Here is a 21,701-nt window from a genome sequence, read left to right on the forward strand (position 1 = left end):
CCAGGGTGCAGAATATGTTATTCTTCACCCGAGGTAATCTTACAATCATTTCGTAATTAAATTACGTTTAGAATTCAAATAGTTACATCCATATTGATTCACTACGTAAAATCTGGCATAAGAAAATAAAAATATAGGTCATAAGACAAGAAAATTTGCAGTTTATGTGTATTTTACACTATGTTTTTACGTTTGAAATTTTACGTAACATAAATATTTTTTACGGCGATTATGTATTTTATTAAGGTGTCTTTTTACGTCGGAAATAAGACAAAACTTACGGAATGTAAAATTACAGTGCATTGATGGTAAAATAGAGGGGGTGAAGAATAACTATTCCTCACCCAGGGTGACGAATAGTCAATCCCATAGTGTTACTATTCATCACCCATGGTGCAGAATAAGTTATTCTTCATCCGAGATAATCTTACGATCATTTCATAATTAAATTACGTTTCGAATTTAAATAGTAACATTTCTATTGATTCACTACGTAAAATTTGATATAAGAAAATAAAAAATATAGGTCATAAGACAAGAAAAATTGCAGTTTATGTGTATTTTACACTATGTTTTTACGTTTGTAATTTTACATAACATAAAATATTTTTTATGGTGATTATATATTTTATTACGGTAACTTTTTGCGTCGAAAATAAGACAAAACTTACGGAACGTAAAATTACGATACATTGATGGCAAAATAGAGGGGGGTGAAGAATAAGTATTCCTCACCCAGGGTGACGAATAGCGCGACCCTATATATATCAACCAGGGCGCAGAATAAGTTATTCTTGAACGAAAATAAGTTTTTTGGAGGCCCTTGTCCTCACTACGTCTAGCATTTAGTGGGCTGGATATTTACCTTATCAACTAGCAAATCCATAAGGGTTCTATTTGATTAGGCACCTGAATCGGACTGAACCGACTGTTTGTCAGGCTACTGTTCTCCTATTCTCTCGAATCTATCTAGTAAGACATTGATTTTACAATAAGACCGATTATGTTCATTGCATAATAAGCCACCCAAGGTAATCTTACAATCATTTCATAATTAAATTACGTTTGGAATTCAAATAATTACATTCCTATTGATTCACTATGTAAAATTTGGCATAAGAATATAAAAATATAGGTCATAAGACAAGAAAATTTACAGTTTATGTGTATTTTACACTATGTTTTTACATTTTTTTACGATGATTATATATTTTCTTACGGTCTCTTTTTACGTCTATAATAAGACAAAATTTACGGAACGTAAAATTACGGTGCATTGATGATAAAACAGAGGGGGGTTGAAGAACAACTATTCCTCACCCAGCGTGACGAATAAGTTATTCTTCACCCGAGGTAATCTTACGATCGCTTTCCAAATAAATTACGTTTAGAATATAAATATTTACATGCATATTGATTCAATATGTAAAATTTGGTATAAATAAAACAAAACTATTGGTTATAAGACCAGAAAAATCATATTTTATGTAAGTTTTACACTGTGCTTTACATTCGTAATTTTACGTAACATAAAATATTTTTTACGGCGAGTACATATTTTTTATGTTCTCTTTTTATGTATGAAATAAGACAAAATTTACGAAACGTAAAAATACGATGCATTGATGTCAAAATAGAGAGGGGGTGAAGAATAGCGCGACCCAGGGTGAAGATATATATATAATAAACATAGATTGATGAGTTTCCATAATTCTTTTTCTATCTCAGTATTATATATATTATAAACATAGATTGACTGATCATATGCGTGATTCTGTTTGATGTTTCCCTGCAGTTGCTTGAAGAAATTTATGACTCCCATATTTTGGATAAAAAGTGCAATTATCTGTCTCCCACACCAAACGATGAGACTACACAAGGCAGGATCCTCCAACAAGAAACTGGAGCACTGAAACATCCACCACCTCGGTTTCCAGTGGATTGCCATGTAAGTCCATGTTTATTCATTCCTTTACTGAATAAGTGAAATCCCAATAAATAAAAATTATTATGCTAAACTAAATTTAAAGGTGCATTTTTTAAAACATTGGGAACAAGAAAAAAATATATATTGCAAATAACTACTAATAATGCGAAAAGGCTGAGCAGATATAGGTCTAATAAAATGATGAAAATATCCGTGATTTACTGTACTGGTTTTTAAAGAATAATTGATTGTCTGTAAATTGTGAACCCACAAGAGTATACATTACCACGTTAGTAGTATGGATATCATATTAATATGTGCACACAATCAAATTCATACTCGGGCAAGTCGATAGATTGTTTGTGCGTGCGGCTTACATGTTTTTACGCCATGATATTGGATAGTGCAATAAAGTTTTGCCTTACTTTCCTGGTTGATTCTAAGATACACAATGAACTATCATTGGATGGAAAACCTCATCCCTTACATTTTTCACCCAATGGGAGAAAAGTACGACTGCGATGACCCTAACCACCAAACATCTCAGAACATAGGTTCCTATCCTTGATGGGCAAGAACGAAAATAGTCCGTTTGTTATATCTTAGATCACAGAAGGTATAAATTTCTGTGATGGATGTTTGAGCAGCAAGGGCAAACTGCTTAATTTCAACAAGCCATACACCCAAAATTGCAGTAGCAGCAGGCCCGCTGCACTACCAGAATCTCACACGCATATACAACATCACTACACAATATTTCATACATATACCAGGCATTTCAATGCTGACAAAGGCCAACACAGCTATGCAGATTAGTTATTCCACTTACTAAGATGTTGTGAGTCATCAAAAGTTATTTCCCAACCAACTTTCTATTTTTCTCCCATCTACAGAGCTATATTACCTACCTGATATATGTTTGGGCTAACAACAACATCATACGGGAAAAACTTGGAATCAAGGAGGTTAGATTACTATCTCTGTTCGAGAAGATATATCTCTTGCTATTGGCATCTGATGTTTAACACTCTACTTTTGTATCACTATGCGCCAACAACTTAGGGGAGCATGGGCGAATGGGTGAGGTGCCATGAAAAAGACCTACCTTTCACCCATGACATTGAGAGCAGTATAAAGTACCATCGTAATATTACGTCAAAAGGTTATCGTGCCTTGGTATATAGGTAATTACTATTACATAAAAACAAATATAGATAGCTTACAACAATTATCATCTGGTTGTAGGGCTGTATTTTAAATATATTTGAATGTACAACAGTGGAACAAAAGATGATCTGTCGTACATCAGCAACTATGGAGTTGAATACTATCTCCACTCCAAAATATAGTGCATATGGATATTTTTAAAGACAAATCTTGTAAAGGTTGACCAATTTTATAGACAAAGTATTAACATTATACTACCAAATATAATATGATATAATATAATGTAATGTAAAAGTATGTTTCACAATGTTTTTAATGATATTTATTTGGTATTGTAGATGTGTATATATCTCTCTCTAAACTTTGTCAAGTTTTATAAAGCTTGAATTTTGAAAATACAAACTATATTCTGAAATGGAGGGATATAGTTTTCCAACTGCTCACCTCTCATTCTTCTACAGTGGAGACCATGATGCTGTTGTACCTTTTTTGGGTACACAGTCTTGGGTAAGATCACTCAATTTCTCCATTATGGATGAATGGAGGGCTTGGCATCTTGATGGACAATCCGCTGGGTGAGAATTTACATTTAAATACCATTTGATGAATTGGATTCTTCATGTTGGTTCCTATATTATTCACGTATATAAACTGCATTGGATAATTCCACTTACAGTGTGACATATAACAAATATGCAGATTCACAATAGCATATACAAATAACATGACGTTCGCCACCGTAAAGGTAAAAAGATATTTATCTCTGCCTTCACTTAGGAGGCTCTTGGAAATATGAAATGTACTTGTCTCTTGATGAGATCCAGGCTTTATCACGGGTTAATTTAATTTGGACAGTTCTCATTGACCAATTAACACGCATACAGGGTGGTGGACACACTGCACCGTCGTACCAACCAGAGAGATGCCTCGCAATGCTTAGGCGTTGGATTTCCAATGAGCCACTCTGATGTGTTTGTGTGTTGTATATCATGATGTTGGATAGGGTGAATGTGCAATGGTCTGTGAGTATGTTCTATATATGTGTTTTACTTTGGGTATACCACGTGGTAAACTATGAATGTAAAATTTGGTCTATTTTCTCATCAAGTTAGATACACGCCGGGTAGAATATGCCACAGTGTCTCGCTTTCCCGATTCCAACAAGGAATGGTCGAACCGATGCGACAAGGTAGCGACAAGGTCAGTCTGTCAACAAACTAATTAAGCTTGACCGAGTTCTAGTGGGCTCAGCCTAAGCTCAGTAGAAGCTCTAGCTCACGAATACACAAAGCTCGGTTACGAAAGAAAATCAATCTCTACTCCTAATGTCTCAGTTGGTAGGTCGCGTTTCGGGTTTTATTTTCGTCCCACCATTTTCGTCTGATTTTTTTCGTTGGTTTTTTTTCGCCGGTTTTTTTCGTCCCCTCCCACCCGCTCCCCACCCCACACACGCACCGCAGAAGAAAAACTAGCCCGCAGGAAAACGAGTCGCTCCTGTCCCCAGCCCAATGCGCGTGCTAGGGTTCCTCACGTCGCCGTCACCGCCGCCGCTGCATGGGTGTTCGTCGACTGGCCCTGCCTCCGGCCGCCGCTGCCCACCTCCATCCTCTCCCCAACCCCGGGCGTCCTCCACTCAACTCCACTCCTCCGCGGGTGCCACCCAACCACCACCGCCCTCTCCCCGCACCCGCACCCAAGGACGAGAGAGAGAGAGCGCGCTCAGCCGGCGGCCAGATCCGGCCCTCGCATTGACCCAACTCTCTCTCCGTCGCCGCCATCTGGATCTAGGCCGGCCGATTCCGCGGCGCTAAGAACACTCCTCCTGTGATCGCCTCGTGCCGCTGCGTCCACCCATCGGGTTGGATTCGCCGCTCCTCAGTGGCAAGGGCTTCGGTCGCCTCCAACTCCGGCAACTCCGGCTTCGGTACGCACTTCGGAGGCTTGCGCCACTCGGCGCGTCCCCCGCCCGCGTCTTTTCCTCCAGCCACACCTTCAGGATTCGCGCCGCTCCAGCCCGAGGGCTTTGTAGGCTTGCTGTTGCCGCCGTCCTCTTCACCTTGTGTGTGCACATATATGATTTTGACCTTGGTAGCGCTCCGGTCTCTCTCTGATCTTGGCCCTTCTGTCGTTGATGCCCCGATGATATTGCAGCTGTCCTTATGCAATGCAATTCATTCACGAACACAAGTGCGATCTCCACTGGTTCTGATTCATGCACCGACTACTATTCTGTGCAATTAGTATTTGCTGGTAGATGTCAATGGACCATCAAAACTTCAGACAAAATGTTCTTATAAGCTGCTAACTCTTCAATCCTTGCTAGATAGTCTGTCATGCTTTCAATTTTTGATGTGAATAAGCACTATTTCATAGATTACAGACGCCATGTTTAATAGTCCATTTCATGAATTAGTAATATTTAAGGTGTCCAGTCTCAATAGTGGTCTGTATTTCATAACCATAGGTTTATGCTACTTCTGATGAATTCCTAATAAAATGTTATTTTTCAGGAGTCTGATGTGCTTGGTCAAGTTTAGTGCAGCCGCCCCTATTGATTCCATTTTCTCTGATGCATGGTGGTCGGCCGGTAGTCACCTCCACCTTCTGTCGCAGCGTATCCAGGTCAGCATTGCGGCTTCCTCGACACTAAACTTATGAAACCATCCGCCACAATTTTTTCTTTGTGACCTATATATACTCGCCTTCAGTGATAGTCTTGCTGATCTTAGGCAATCAACATTCTCTCCGCTTACTTGTTAGATAGCATTGCTTTGATGATTTAATCTGATAAAGATGATACACTAGGATGTAGGTGTACACAGAAAATTTCCGGTTAGTTTGCACATGACTGAATCCTCTCCGTGCAAAAATTGTTGATACATGGTTGGTAGGAAAATCTGTGAGGGGCTAAAACTGCAGTCTTCCGTTACCGCCCAATGCAAGTTCCCGGTCTAATTCTGGATTATTATTGTAGCCTTTAGATGAAGTGCATCCATCAAGTATAGCACCTAATTTACGATGAAGTGCATCCATCAAGCAAATTGTTTGACTGTTAATACAAAGCAAACATATCAGAATAGGTGATTTTCGAGTCTATTGGAAATTGCTCCAATTAAGTTAAGATCAACTAAGTTCTAGGGACCTGGATGCCCTGCAAGATACACAAGGGGGGCGCTGCTGCTCTTCTCCTCTTTAATTTCCTTCAACCCCGTCAAGGTCTGTTGCTTCGAATTGTCCCAGATTGGTCGATTTCTTCTTGCTTTCCCGATGATGAACTGAATTTAACGGTGTCCTGTTATATCTAGCAGTGACGAGCAATTTCGAGTCGTGGCTCTGGGGAACAAGTTGAGCAAGTGCAGCCATCGTCGAGCTTCATCACTTCACCAGCAACTCAGGTCCGTCCTCCTCCCTCTCTACTCATCTTGTGTTGTGGTACAAAAAAAATCAGACTCAACATATGTAGTAGTAGGTCTAAAGGTGCATCTCATGTTTGTGCTATGGTAGTTCTCAATTTTACAAGCATGTATTGATCTTGGTTTTGTTCTGTATGCAGGATACTCGATGTTTCACGATTTGTACTATAGATTTCCTGTTGGTTCGACGAACATAATGGAACAAGGCAGATGAGTGCTCCTCTTCTCTTTCCCCCTCTACAAAAAATCAGTTCCAATTGTCGTACAATTTCCCCGGTATGGCTTTCTGGATTGGAACTTTCCACTCATTTGTTGTTCTTTGGCCTACATCTAGAGGTAAAATGTTTTCTTGAATTCAGTGACTACTTGAAGTCTTCAACTCGAGTTGGACAACATATGTAATGTTGAATTCAGTGAGATATCGTGATTTGATTTCACTTTATATGTAGAGTTGAGATTGTAATTTGGTTGAAATTTTACATCCTTTATAAATATAGACTGCTATATAATGATTAGAAAACGAGAGACCGTATGTTTTATGGATCAAAAGCGATACTTGCTCATGCTCTCGTGATGAGAAATGCATGGTTCATTTACTCAAGTGTCTTAATTTGTCTCATGTAGTAAACACAAGAGAGATTTAACCTGACAGCCAAAACATTGACCCAACTATTCAAACAATTGTAATTCCTTGATGCAGTTACTTTGGCGGACCTGATGAACACTCATTCTTCTCATCTTTGTGTTTTGTGATTTCTTTTGACGCATGGTATTGATGTGTTGTGACATGAAATATGTGTATTCATCTAATTGTTGTTCCTCTTCTAGCCTGAAGGATAGCGCCACTCAACCCCCGAGAGCGCCAAAGAGCCGCCTCTCAACACCGACAAGCCCAAGGGACCTTACACAACCACCATCGTCTCCGTAGAGCAGGCAGTAGGTCATAACGCTCTGGGAGAGACGTGCCATGTCATCATCGACCATGACGGCAATGTGACATACTGTGAGGGGCAGAGCTATGAGATTATTCCTCGGGTAATTGTCTAGCCGTTTCCTCCATTCTCAGTTTTCCATTGTTAGAATGCTGAACAGGGAACTCTTGGTGTTATTAAATAGGAGGATAACATATCAAGTTATCACGTACTGAAAGAAATTATGTTCAAAACTTTATACATTGATTTGAGTCCACTGAAACAGGGCTTGAGAGTGCTTCTGGGCTTGCACGCGAATGACGTCGGGTGACGTGCGGTGCTCGGGAGACGCCACCACGATGATTGCATGAACAAGCTGGTCCATGCATGGTTCTGGCTGTACCACAGGTAGGATCGCATGGTATCCTTTCCACATCCATCATGTTTCAGTTGTGCCAATGCCTGCTTATGATACAAGATTGCAACAAATGCTTACAATCAATAGTCATCTCTGTTATTACCTTTCTGTAGATGTATGTTCTGTAAGTTGATCTCAGTTCATCTGGGTGTTCTTTTAGGAATAGCTCACGGTTGTGTTTTCTGGCACCAATATGTTAGGTTTATAAAGCTAAATGAGATCTATATATAGCAGGAGAATATGCATATAGCCCAGATGTGGTGATTTGAAGATGAAAGGAAGAGCTGAGAAGCTCGAGAGAGCTGGAGGAACAAGGAGAAGCTAAAAGGACAGCATAAGATGAGGCACTGGGGAGCTCTTAGACATACAATGTTCAACCTTGGTTGCTGAGGATAAATGCAAAAGAAAATCATCAAGGCTATCTTGCATACCATGGCTCTTTGAGGTTCACGTTGAGGTCAGTTTTAATCTCTTGTAATTCAGTGTATTCTGAAAACATTGAACCTTTTATATTTATTCCGAGTCACCTGTCTAATATTTGTCACGAATACTCCCTTTGCGGGGATGTGATGCCACCGCTCCACTCCTCGAGTCACCTGTCTAATTGCTTTGATCTTTGTATTTTAGTACAGACAAGAATAGCTTCAATGACAGCATCTCAAATCATCAAGTTGTGTGACTTCCTTCTTGAGTGGGTGTTGTATTTTAGCAGGCCTATATTTGAAACAGTTGAGAGCCACTTTTGTTGTTTCTATATGGGTGCACACCAAATTAAACCTTCCGAGAAGATTAATGTGCTCATGATTTACCTTCTGAAAATGGGAACTTGTGATCCTTCTGCGTGCGATGAGCTGGATATGAAAAAGAATGATGTAGATCTGCAGCTCTATAATCTGAACCGAATTAGGTATTCATTTCAGTCCGTTGTATCTTATATCTTGGTATTCCAAATCTCCATGTGTGAAGAAATATTTTCAGTCAAAGGATTAATTTGTAAATTCTCTGCTTGTATATCCTATTTTACTGTTCAGATTTTTCCTAGAGATTTGGGCTGGCAACCAAAGATGTTCAGCCTTGATAGCTTGTGATATATTATCATGTTTAGGATAGACGAAAATAAGATTGCAAAGGTACATTCTTTTCCTGAATAAACTAAATAGTGTTACAAATGGTGATAAACATGGGTAGTTTTCACTTCTTTATTACTGCTGAATCATGACATAAAATGCATGTTTCTTGTTGTATACCTTCAGTGTGGATTATTACGTGATGTACCTTGTCATTAAGTTTCTTTATTTAGGACTACTTTTGTTTCATATTCATACTAAAACTTTTCTCAGGATACTAAAATTTACCCTTGCACTCAATTTTTCTAGAGCTAATAAAATATCTTGTTTTAGTGAAATTTGACTTTTACTATTTGTTTTGTCAAGGTACTCAGTTTTCTTGTGTTAAAATTTATCTTGTTACTGAAATTTTATAGGAACGAAGAGCTCAAGATTTTGTTTTTTTCATGAAGATGCATAATCAAGAGGAACCACGAGGATTCCTAAGAACACTTGAGGTGCAGCAACATCACTTAACCTTTTCATGTTACCCTAGATAATTTATCATCCTTGCTTGCCCCTCCCGACAAGGATTCATATCAAGAGTTCAATACTTGTTGGGGGTTCCTCGCAATGCACGCACAGAGAGGCATAACTTCTTTGCTTCCCCCATCATCTCTGCAATAATATGGCGTGCATGTGCAAAAAGAAGGATCTGATGGTCTACTAAGGGCTTATAGGAATGAAGAGCGGCTTATCTTCTTTACGTGTTTATCTGGTAAATATTCATCTGTCATGCAATACAAATCGTATGGTTACAAGTTCAACAACAACATGGGGAGCGCTGGCGTGGTAGTCCGGCGGTAGAGGGATGGTTGGGCAGCAGCCTACCGAGGAGTTGGAGGGAGGGCTTGATTGGGCCACATCTGTCCACGAGGGCTCGTTGGTGGACTAATCAAGAAGGGGGGAGGGGTTGGGTGTATCTGCGATGCGCGGTTCCGGCTGGTGTGCTCCTCGGCGGCGTCCTGGACAGGTGGATGTGTGGGCAGCTGCGTGTGTGCGTGTGCTTCGGCGGTGCATGAAGAGGACGCGGGGTGGCCAGTGCGGTGCCCTGGTGAGCAGGTGGTTAGATCCGGACGGATTTGGCCATCGTGGCTCGACGTTGGACTTGCTGGTGCATGTTGTGCGGAGCTCGAGAGGTTGATCCGGGCGAAAGCTTGTCTCCGGAGTTTGCAAGAGCCGGTGATGGCGAAGCTTTCGAGTGTCGTTTCCTTCCTATGGGCATCGCCGAGGTATTCTCAGCTGCAATTTATGCTGCTTTGGAGGAAACTCTAGATTCATGTGATCGGACGATGACGGTGCTTTGGCATCATATCCCTCTCCAGGGTTTCATCTTTCGAGCTATGCATTAGCATGCTGGGCCGATGGAAGATGGAAGCAGAATGCATTTATAACAAGGGCACTGGCCCCAGGTTTACAACGACTTACTGGTTGTACTGATGGAGCAGAGTGCATATTTGTGCAGAGTCTGCAAAGAGTAACTGAAAGACTCGACTGATCAGATTTGTCAGGAGGGCTTTCTTATTTATGTATCCAATTTTATGCATGCCAGAGGAAGAAGATCAAGGTATGTATATATAGCTTGATTAGACACAATGGTAAATTTCTTATGCTTTTTTGGCCTGAATCATCTATTCTGTTGTGCGTACATGTACTACAAAGTGTATTATTTTTTGGCCTGAATCAAAAAATAATTCAGTCATTTAACCTTCTCAAATCCGGATCATGTACTACACAGTGTTGTTTCTTTTGCCTACAAGCATCACGCACACCTTCCAGTAGGACCTGAATTTTTTTTTGCGAGAGTCCAGTAGGACCTGAATGATGTGCAGAAGATAAGAAAACAAGTTTACAAGTGTTACCGAAATTTTCTTAAGTTCTTTTCTCCTATGATTTACTGAATGCACCCTTGTGTTCTGTAATTGTGTAAAAAATGGCATCTTTGTAATGTACTTTTATTTAACTCAGCTCATTTTTCTCCGTATTGTACTTCTAAAATTTGCCAAGTTTCAAATTCTGACTCTGAGTGCTTATTCATGTTCTTTTTTTGTTAGCTTTTAGTCAGCTAAGTTGAAGAAGCAAGTAAGCCTGAAGAAATGGACAGATTGACATTTAAAAATCCTGAAGATATGAACAAACAATCTTGCTGATTCATGTGTACTAGCCTGCTCATTCATGTGATGGGGCAGGTGATGTCTGTGGGTGACGAGGTTGATGAGGTAGGTGCTTTGGCACCTAATTTCGAGGCGGGACTACAGGGTTCGCCTCTGCCATGTGGGCAACTCGAGGTGCCAAAGTCCATCGTGTCGATGGCACCCATGGCTGATGATGTTCTTGCGGTGGTGTCTGTAAGGGACAAGGTGGCGTCTGAGGGTGCTAACGATGATGAGGTAGGTGCTTTAGCATCTCATTCTGAGGCGCTGAAGTCCATCCGGTCGCCCGTCTTTGACCGTGAAGGTATGTTGGCACGTATTGACGAGGTGGTCTTTAAGAAAAAGCTTTGCCGCTTGCTCACCTCCTTGGAGGCAGCTAGCCCTGGGTCTGGCAAGGAGATTGCTTGCCTCCTAGCGGAGGAGGCTTCTACGGGCAAAATCAAGAAGGTGAAGAAGGCTCTCAGGAGCATAGGCAAAAGGAGTGGCGCCCTTAGTAAGGCGTCCGCGGCTGCTTGATGAATGATATTCGGTCTCTTCGACCACCATCTCCGATTAGCTCATCTCAGTGGAGTCGGTGGTATCCGTTGTCTTCAAGCTTGATTTTGTTGGGTGTTTCTTTGCAACGAAGAAGTGCGAGGGATTATGGTTGTTGCGTGTTATATGTGTTTGTCCGGTTGACCATGGGGTCGTGGAGTTTCTTTCTTAGCGAGTAGTCCGCATGTGGTCTATTTGTATCGGTTTTTGCCCGGTTTTCCGTTAATTAAATGGGCAATTCTCTTCTTCTTAATTAATCGATGAGGCAAATCTTTTGCCTCCGTTTCGAAAAAAATAATCTGAGGAAATGTTTGCCGTCTATGTTAACCTCCAGTCTTGTACTGCTGAAGATTGTAGTTTGTGTTGTATCATATGTGGGCATGTTCTTTACTTCAATCTAGACTTACGTGCCTTTGTGTTAAGTTGTCTTACATCTCAAGTTTTATATTTTCATGTTTCATGAATGATGTGGGTATGTGACAGCCCACATAATACCACATACAGTATATACAGTATGTGGGCAGCCCACTTAATCCCACTTAAATAAGTGGACATATGTGGCAGGAAGTGGGCAACTGCAGGTTGTCCCACCTACAGGCTGAGTGGAAGAGAGTTCGTATTTGCCGTTGTGTGATGAAAACTGGATGACAACTTATGAGAAAACCGGATGCCACCATGCTTAACGTGTATTTCTAAATAAAAAGAATAATTTGATCAATCTGTTCTTATTTTTATTATTCGATGACAACTCATGGTTATTCGGCTTTTGCCCGTAGCAACGCACGGGCCTTCTACTAGTGTTCCTAACATAACAATGCAGTAAGCCCAAGTATGTTACAAGAACAAAAATTTATCGCCAAAAGATGATAAGTTCGAGAAATCTGAAGTAGGCGCAAGCATGGCTTGACAAAAGTAACCAAAGATTATTTTCTGCGGAAAGAGAAATAGCAATAATACCGCGGCCTCTGTATCTTGATTAACCATTGCACAGTTTACAAGATCCATGCTAGGCATGTTGGGGAACGTAGCAGAATTTTAAAATTTTCTACGCATCACCAAGATCAATCTATGGAGTCATCTAGCAACGAGGGAGAGGGGAGTGCATCTACATACCCTAGTAGATCGCGAGCGGAAGCGTTCAAGTGAACGGGGTTGATGGAGTCGTACTCGTCGTGATCCAAATCATCGATGATCCTAGCGCCGAACGGACGGCACCTCCGCGTTCAACACACGTACGGTTGGGAGAGACGTCTCCTTCTTCTTGATCCAGCAAGGGAAGGAGAGGTTGATGGAGATCTAGCAGCACGACGGCGTGGTGGTGGAAGTAGCGGGATCCCGGCAGGGCTTCGCCAAGCGCAAGCGGGGAGGAAGAGGTGTCACGTGAGGGAGGGAGGCGCCAGGGCTTCAGGTACGGCTGCCCTCCCTCCCCTCCACTATATATAGGGGCCTAGGGGGGTGCCGGCCCCTCTAGATCCCATCTAGATGGGGGGGGGGGGCAGCGGCCAAGGGGTGGCTTGGCCCCCAAGCCAGGTGGAGGCACCCCCACCCCCAGGGTTTCCCAACCCTAGGCGCAGGGGAGGCCCATGGGGGGGGGGGCGCGCACCAGCCCACTAGGGGCTGGTTCCCCTCCCACTTCAGCCCATGGGGCCCTCCGGGATAGGTGGCCCCACCCGGTGGACCCCCGGGACCCTTCCGGTGGTCCCGGTACAATACCGGTGACCCCCGAAACTTTCCCGGTGGCCGAAATTGGACTTCCCATATATAAATCTTTACCTCTGGACCATTCTGGAAATCCTCGTGACGTCCGGGATCTCATCCGGGACTCCGAACAACTTTTGGGTTACTGCATACTAATATCTCTACAACCCTAGCGTCACCGAACCTTAAGTGTGTAGACCCTATGGGTTCAGGAACCATGCAGACATGACCGAGACAACTCTCCGGCCAATAACCAACAGGGTGATCTGGATACCCATGTTGGCTCCCACACGTTCCACGATGATCTCATCGGATGAACCACGATGTCGAGGATTCAATCAATCTCGTATACAATTCCCTTTGTCTATCGGTACGATACTTGCCCGAGATTTGATCGTCGGTATCCCGATACCTTGTTTAATCTCGTTACCGGCAAGTCTCTTTACTCGTTCCGTAACACATCATCCCGTGATCAACTCCTTGGTCACATTGTGCACATTATGATGATATCCTACCGAGTGGGCCCAGAGATACCTCTCCGTCACACGGAATGACAAATCCCAGTCTCGAATCGTGCCAACCCAACAAACACTTTCGGAGATACCCGTAGTGCACCTTTATAGCCACCCAGTTACGTTGTGACGTTTGGTACACCCAAAGCATTCCTACGGTATCCGGGAGTTGAACAATCTCATGGTCTAAAGAAATGATACTTGACATTAGAAAAGCTTTAGCATACGAACTACACGATCTTGTGCTAGGCTTAGGATTGGGTCTTGTCCATCACATCATTCTCCTAATGATGTGATCCCGTTATCAACGACATCCAATGTCCATGGTCAGGAAACAGTAACCATCTATTGATCAACGAGCTAATCATCTAGAGGCTTACTAGGGACATGGTGTTGTCTATGTATCCACACATGTATCTGAGTTTCCTATCAATACAATTCTAGCATGGATAATAAACGATTATCATGAATAAGGAAATATAATAATAACTAATTTATTATTGCATCTAGGGCATATTTCCAACAAGGCATCTAGTCTAGCCTTATCAAGCTCGCTCAGCAAATTTATTGGGATACAAGTAGAGATCAAACCACCCCACAAAAAACCTATCTTCTTTGTAGGTTATTTGTCAATCGTCTGAGAAGTAACGACGCCATATATTTGTAGAGCACACTAGTCACAATATCCCAGATACATACTGAAACGTAACACAAAAAGGGAAACCAAGCCATGTACTCCCTCTGTTGCATAATTTGAATTGAAACCATGACAATAATTCAAATTTGAACTAAAACCACAACAGTAATTATGGAACAGAGGAAGTAAATAATTTACGCAGCTCGGTTAATTCCAGAAGAAACTGGCGTCAATGACGAGTTCATGGACGCTTGAATCTCTTCCAGGGTCCTTCCTTTAGTCTCTGGTACCAGCCGCTCCACAAATACAACAGTCAGCCCGCAAATGGTCGCGAACATGAAAAATGTACCTGAAATTAATCCGTCAATGGTGTACAAGCAAAACAAAACAAAAACATCAACAGAACTTCTGGTCATCAGGAACTATTCTCTTGATCAGAAGGTCCATTTTCTGTGCTACAAATGTATTTACCATAGGAGCTCCACAGCAGGAGGAAGTTGAAGGCATACGAGACGATCCATGAGCCGAGCCAGCTCACCAAGGTCACCAGGCTTCCTGCTGACCCTTTCATGTGTATGGGGAAGATCTGCATGTCCAGCGACGGATTGTTTGTGGTCAAATTCATTCATACCGCTAGCTAGTAACATTTCTTTTAATGGTTTAAACGGCAGAAAAGGCACCTCTGACATTATAACCCATGGAATTCCTCCCATACCCAGTGAGAAAGATCCACTGAAGATCTGGTTTCCACAGCAACAGAGATGTTTACCATGACTATACATCTGGCCGCATTGCTGTAAAGGAAGTTAAAACTAAGATGCGGTATATACCAGAATCCCTGTCAATGCCAACGCGACGTTGAGGTCCTTCGCCCAATGATGTTCCTGTTCAAGAAAGTAATTTATATAATAGCGCTTGTGTGGCCTTCTTACGAGGATGATATCAGTTTCAGAAGATTCAAACCTTGGACAAGAATGACAGGCCAACTAGTAGACAACCCAGGCATGTCCCAGCTGCAGAGACCTGGGGCATTGCAGCATGAAACAAGGAATTCATTACTAGTTGTATCATTTTTCAACTATCAAAAACCCGTGTATCTTTTTTTACCATCAGAAGTGGCCTCCTTCCAGCCTTGTCCAACAGAAGCACCCCAAGTGCCGTCATCGGAATCTACAAGGACACCATAAAATCAGTGAGTACTGAGAAGAAGAAAAAAAAGCTGCATAAGAGCCATGATTAAGATACCTGAACCGCAACCATAGCGAGCATTCCAGTGTTCCCTGACGAGAAACCTGATTCATGTCATGGATAGTTAGTAGTACTAGTGCCCAAAAGTAACACATGGTAAAAAATATGCCTAGTAACTAAAAGCAGTAAGGATGAGAAGGTCAAGGGAACAGGTTGCTAAAACTCATTACCAGCCGAAACAAATATCTCACTGGCGTAGAAGCAGATTGCATTCACTCCACCAAACTGTTGAAGGACCATCAGCCCAACTCCAACCTGAAAGAAACTTGATGTCTTAGAAAATTACACATAATTAAGCTTCTCCTTTCTAGCTAGAAATGCATAACTAGAATACTTACGGTGACAGCATGAATATAATCCTTCTGAAATAGGTCCAACATCTTTGACTGTGGCAGGTGTTGAAGCTGTTCTGTGAAATCCTGACCATATATAATGAGCTAAACATTTTAGAAACAAATAACTAAGTTGGTGTTCTCAAGTAGTAAAATAGTTGATACTTTGATATCTGCTGCCTCTTCGGAGATGTCAGTTTCTTTTCCCCTTAGCTTCTGTAACGCTTCCTCAAGTGCACCTGAGTGTCCGATCTTTGCCTGAATGCATGGGTTTTCTATCAAAGAAGGGCAAAACTGTAGGCTCCATCTAATGAATAGAGGTTTTAGAGCAGCTATGACAATATGAGAAGATGATTTCACACTTATGTCAATTTGTCTGCACACATTGAACTTAGGTCTCAAACTGAATACTTATAGAAATTGCTGTTACCCCAAAATCTGCTCCCTTGTGTATGAACTTGACGGAATGTTAAGAAATGATCATGCTAAGTTTGTCAATGCCACATAGTATTACTATATATTTGTTTTTTTTCTCGAACACATATAAAAATGTGTTGTCTTTTGTATTAGAAGAAGGAACCAAACTGAGATGGCAGGGATCTTACAGGCAAAACAGCGAAACAAAACAAAGCCTGAGGCAAAAAACTGAAAACACTAAGCCTACAACCAGAAAACAGAGCTAAGCCAAAAAAACAGAGCAAACAGGAGAGGAAACAAAAGAACTGTACAGCTACCCTACGCACAAAGAATCAAGCATCGGGAGGGCGCCTCTGTACATTTACATATGTAGAAGTGTTTCTACCTTTCTATTATTGACTAGGCCATAATTGTCTAATAAAGTGATTCTAGAACCAAGAACGGAAATGGACGGAAGAAAGAGATTCATCAAGTACCAACACAACAAGGAAAGCTATTTACCAGCCACCTAGGAGATTCGGGAATCACAAGAAGGCCAACCAGCTGCAGCAAGCATGGTGTCACTCCTACAAGAGCAATAGCTAACCATATCAATATGCTCTTAATTTATATTTATGCATTTTGAGGCCAATATGTTAGGTTGAAATAATTACCAGTTAAAATACGCTCATTGTTATATGAATGTTAGATAAGTAAATTCAAACAAATTAATATACCTACGATTGCCAAGGTACGCCAGGTGATACATGTCCCCAGAGCATACGCGAGCGATGCCCCGCAACATATCATAAACTGCAGAAATGGATATACTTGCCTTCTTAAGATAATACTGTATACAAACACAACCAGTAATGAAATCTCCCAGGTTGGGTACAAACCTGGTTTACGGCTGCGAACCGTCCTCTAAGATTCTTGGGTGTTATCTCCGATATATAGACTGGGACCTGTTCAGGTAACACAACTTTCAGACCAAATTCGTTGGAAAAAGTACCAAGATAGAATTGTTTTCTATAATCACCACATATGAAAGAAGGCCGATTCCACATCCAATTGAGAGCCTCCCAAGGTCAAGCCACACAGAGTTCTACAGAAGAATATTATACAGAAAAGAAGGAAACAAATTACAGGATGAACTAAGGAGTGTTATTAGCTTCAAAATTACAGTAGGTACTGAAATGCACACTAAAGTAGAGATACATAGAGAACTGAGGGAGGGGACCTTAGAAAAGACTATAAGGAGATATCCAAGAATGCACAACACATCTGAAATTGCCATTGCCTGCACATCAAGATGACGTCAGTTAGTTGAGACTTGAGAGGCTATAAATGATTTGTTTTGGCAAGTACACGCTCGTTAGATGGCTTAATTAGCAGGATGAAAATGGGATTGAAACTTACACATCTTCGACCAACTCGATCTGCTACGGTACCACTGACAATAGCGCCCAGCATTGCTCCAATGGTCAATATCGAGCCAAAGACAGAATACTGCATGATGGTTATAAGAGCAGATGCTTTACAGTGATCATGTGTCAAGTTGACTCAGCAGGTCACAATCACCAAGATGAACAAACAAAAATGTTATAGTATGAATGAGTACCTCTGCTAAGGAAAGATGAAGATCCCGCATGATGCCCTCCTGAGATGGTGATGAGTAGCCCACCTGCAAAACAGGGGATCACAATTGAGTTCTCCAACCTGAAAATATTTGTGCTAGAACAACAGTAGGACAGTTGTCTACCCAGTTAAATGGAAGCACTGTCACACATTATTGTCCTTGGATCTCAACTAGACGTACACTCTACACGAGAATGCAAAATAGTGACATGGTTGGCCGTTGAACAAGTCGAGTTACATACCGAGATGCCGAACACGAAGGATCCAGCAACGGCGATAGTGGTGCTAGCGACCACCACCCAAATCGAAGAAGCGCTGTTGTTCCGGGCCACCAAGAGAGGCTTCTTGGCTTCTACCCCTTCCCATTCTGTAGACATGGGACCTGGCGGGGTTCTCTTCTGAAATGATCAACATTTTCATTGAAATATCAAGGATAACTCACAAATCCGTTTAAAAGAAAAGGATAACTCACAAGCATAGCAAAAACAGTGAACTAAAGAGCAGTATGTTTTAGCAAACACATGCATCTGAACAACTTGCGCTATGGGTAGATTCGCATAATCAGGTGGTGAAACAGATGAATTGAAATGAATATCTGAGCTAATTAAAGAGCAGAGCAGCAGATTTTAGCAAACATCCCCTGAATCTTCCAAACTTTCAGCATAACACCCTCCTCCATTCCATCATGTTGCAGGTAAACCCAAGACTGACATGAGTATTTTAACCACCACAGTAAGCAACTAAGGATGAACAGACTTGGGCACAAGGGGAAAACAGAGCAGTAGTAGTAGAGCGTAGCAGGAAATGTCTTCGCTCTGAACTACTAGCAGCTAGTTGGGCGCAGTTCAGTGGCAATCAGAGCATGGTGCTGCCGCGGCCACGCGGCACGAACACATGAGGCGTACCAGAGGAGTAGGAGCAGAACATGTATGCAGTTAGCTACCTGTAGTCGCCGGGAAGCTCGCCGGCGGCGAGGTGGCACGGGCGACGGACGTCGGAGGCGAAACCGCTCGACGAAACAGAAGGAGGGAGCAGCGCTGACCGAGGCGTACGGCGGCGAGATCGATGCTCTGTCGCCGGCGGCGGGTTGGGGACGGTGGCGCGAAGGAGCACGGGACTGACTGTCGGAAAAAGACAGGCAAGAAAGACTAGACCGAATAGCTCACCAGCATAGCAGGTGAGGTCGCTTTCCACCGCTCGAGCCGCCGTCTTGTCGTTTCCCTTTCACCGAGGATCTGCATCTGCATATGCAGACGTGATTTGACGATTACACCCTCTCATCCTTCCTAGGGGCCCAAAAAGACGGATCCTATCGCTACAAGCACAACCGCTAGTCAGTACCCGCCAATATTTTTTTTTCTAATTCCATGTATTTCAAGCACAACATGTTCACTCAGGTTCAAGTATAAACTTCGCATATGAGCGGTCGCATTTTTCTGAATTTATTTCAGGTTCTTTTTGCCAGCGGTATCGTATGCCTGTCAACTACATTCTCAAGATGTGTCTGCTCAGTCTCTTGAATGTGCTCGTAGGGTAGGATGTCTTTGTGCCTGTTCATAAAGTGCATGTAAACTTTTGCGTATGTTAGCGTTCTCGGGGAAAAAAAATCAAACTATAGATGGAGAAGAAAAAAAACCCAAGCACTAGGAATAGTGTCACAAAAAGAAAAATACTAGTAATACGCAATACTGTTGATGGATTTTGTTATGTTTTTGTCTTTTTGTAGATCAAATTTAAATCTCAAACCTTTTCTGAAACATACTTGGTTCTTTCTGAAAAAATTGTCAAAAAAAAAACTAACATATATCTTGTCAACATGCTCGACTTTTTTCTTCTTGTATAATCAGAGCGTATCCTATGCACCCAGTGCACTGAGCGTGGAAAAACCATATTGTAAGTTCAAAAAAAAGAATCTGAAATAAGTATATAGACATAGCATACTTTTTTTTTGCTTTAGGTTACTCACCACATACACCATGTGCTTAGCATACATCTAATATGGGATTTTTTTTTCAAACTGAGCTTATAGCAAGAGAAACGTAAATGAAAAATTCAGTTGCTATAGTGTTCACAGCCCCCATTCATAGCCCATTTTAAATTAACTACCGTTCATAGTATGATTTGTAATTTTTGTTTCTCGAGATCTTACTTGAATTTACAACTTAAAATTTTTGACACGATCAATCGATATATATTGTGTTAATGTACTCAATTAGAGTTTACATGAGAATTTCCCGTGCACCAAATACGTCCTCCTCGTATAGTGGTTGGTTGGACAGAGAAAGGGGAGAATGGACAAGGAAAAATGGTGTCATGTATCTTTCAGGGTCTTTTTCGAAAATTGATCTTTTTGGGTCAGGTTGGAGAAGGACACACACGATGGAAAAACGATTGGTTACTAGGAGAAAAACAGTACACCAACGCTTATCACCGGAAACTAGTTTTTTTTCTTTTTTGCGAGAAGCACGGGAAACTAGCTAGCAGGGTACGTAGGTGCGTGGGCGCACACTTGTCCAGCCGTGCCGACTGCCCGACTGCCTCGCGATCCGTAAATTTTTTGGATCCTGTACGAGGGCACAACAAATTTTAAATTTTAGTTTCTGAAACTTAAGATTTTGCCGGTCGCTTGTACCAAGTTTTCGGAGTTGAAATAATGAAATTTTGAAAAATCATCAAAACGTATTCAAAATGAATCTCATTTGAAAGCCCTTGTCACCAAAAACACGAATATGCGAATGAAACATAATTTGGACCTTTGGTTCAAAAGAAATAAAAAATTGAAAATCAAAAGCCAGAAGAAAAAAGGGGGCTGCCTGTCCCGTCCATGCGTGCTACAAATCCCCTCCCCACTTATCACAACATGCATGCCAATTGCTTGATGGTTGTGTTTAGGAAGTATAACGACCATGTCATCACTAGCTCAACATATTTGACGGTTGTTCTTGGATAACATAAGGACCTTTTATCACTAGCTTCACTTTCTTTTTATTATCCATACTATCAATACGTATAGCATCTCTAATCGAACCCTCAAAATTTAGCCCCTCAAAAGCCTCCTCAAACCTTAACTGCTCAAATTTGAGGAGGTAAGAAAAAGTGGTTCCTAACCGAACTTCTAAAACTTAACTCTAGAACTAAATTTGCACACAATTTCATTTCAAACACAAATTTAAACTAATCTATTGCACAATTAAATAAAGGTAGCACATCATATATTGCATAATTAGATGATTTATTACTACATGAAATATTTTGACAACTTTAAACTACTTGTCGTCCCTGGCACTACCGTAGAACGCATCAAAGTCATCCGAGTCAAGAGGATATTGGGACAACACCCCACCACCATGAAGCCACCACCGTAGGGTCCGACCTCATCGTCATTGTTGGTACGACGAGTAGACGAATTCTCCTCATCGTTGGAGATGTCATCCCAATTCACGTCATCCTCCTTGGAACCCAGCATGGTTCTCAGCGATGAGCTCTGAATATTCACGATGCCTTATTCATGCGTCAACATTGGCATAGTTCACAGCCTTGCAATTCTCTGTTTCCTTGCAAAACAAGTTGCCCCTCTCAAGCTTATTCTAGAAGCCACTCTCAATTTTTTT

The 21,701-nt window shown here is 41.7% G+C and overlaps 2 protein-coding genes across 3 annotated transcripts in view; one reads left to right on the forward strand and one right to left on the reverse strand.

Moving 5' to 3' along the window:
* The window catches only part of LOC123187119 (serine carboxypeptidase-like 11), a 9,148-nt gene extending 4,947 nt beyond the window's left edge, over window positions 1-4,201 (forward strand). The window contains exons 7-12 of one of the 2 annotated variants that reach the window (XM_044598901.1): window positions 1,796-1,948; window positions 2,821-2,892; window positions 2,990-3,111; window positions 3,556-3,669; window positions 3,794-3,839; window positions 3,950-4,201. In XM_044598901.1, the coding sequence (XP_044454836.1) occupies window positions 1,796-1,948; window positions 2,821-2,892; window positions 2,990-3,111; window positions 3,556-3,669; window positions 3,794-3,839; window positions 3,950-3,967 (525 nt within the window). In that variant the 3' untranslated portion in view covers window positions 3,968-4,201. The remainder of the gene's footprint in view (window positions 1-1,795; window positions 1,949-2,820; window positions 2,893-2,989; window positions 3,112-3,555; window positions 3,670-3,793; window positions 3,840-3,949) is intronic. The other variant, XM_044598900.1, reaches the window with a different exon arrangement.
* Window positions 4,202-14,477: 10,276 nt separating this feature from the next.
* Window positions 14,478-19,175, reverse strand: LOC123187121 (sugar transporter ERD6-like 5). Its single transcript, XM_044598902.1, has 19 exons — window positions 19,034-19,175; window positions 18,333-18,488; window positions 18,074-18,136; window positions 17,872-17,961; window positions 17,693-17,752; window positions 17,492-17,557; window positions 17,352-17,417; window positions 17,190-17,265; window positions 16,975-17,039; window positions 16,222-16,314; window positions 16,063-16,143; window positions 15,895-15,979; window positions 15,722-15,768; window positions 15,584-15,646; window positions 15,440-15,499; window positions 15,307-15,360; window positions 15,157-15,216; window positions 14,948-15,062; window positions 14,478-14,825 (listed from the first exon to the last, which is right to left on the reverse strand). Exons 2-19 carry the CDS (start codon window positions 18,465-18,467, stop codon window positions 14,671-14,673), a joined length of 1,434 nt encoding a protein of 477 aa, XP_044454837.1. The 5' UTR covers window positions 18,468-18,488; window positions 19,034-19,175; the 3' UTR covers window positions 14,478-14,670.
* Between the last annotated feature and the right edge of the window lie 2,526 nt (window positions 19,176-21,701).

Source organism: Triticum aestivum, chromosome 2A, assembly GCF_018294505.1.
Source record: "Triticum aestivum cultivar Chinese Spring chromosome 2A, IWGSC CS RefSeq v2.1, whole genome shotgun sequence".
Lineage (NCBI taxonomy): Eukaryota > Viridiplantae > Streptophyta > Magnoliopsida > Poales > Poaceae > Triticum > Triticum aestivum.

What these genes read in the sequence shown, in the direction of transcription:
- LOC123187121 (XM_044598902.1), bottom strand. Translation starts at nt 18,467, where the DNA reads ATGTCTACAGAATGGGAAGGGGTAGAAGCCAAGAAGCCTCTCTTGGTG. An exon ending in TGGCATTGACAGGGATTCTG is followed by an intron (nt 15,217 to 15,306) that starts GTATATACCGCA and finishes TGTGGAAACCAG; the next exon opens with ATCTTCAGTGGATCTTTCTC. An exon ending in CATGGGTTATAATGTCAGAG is followed by an intron (nt 15,063 to 15,156) that starts GTGCCTTTTCTG and finishes CTGGACATGCAG; the next exon opens with ATCTTCCCCATACACATGAA.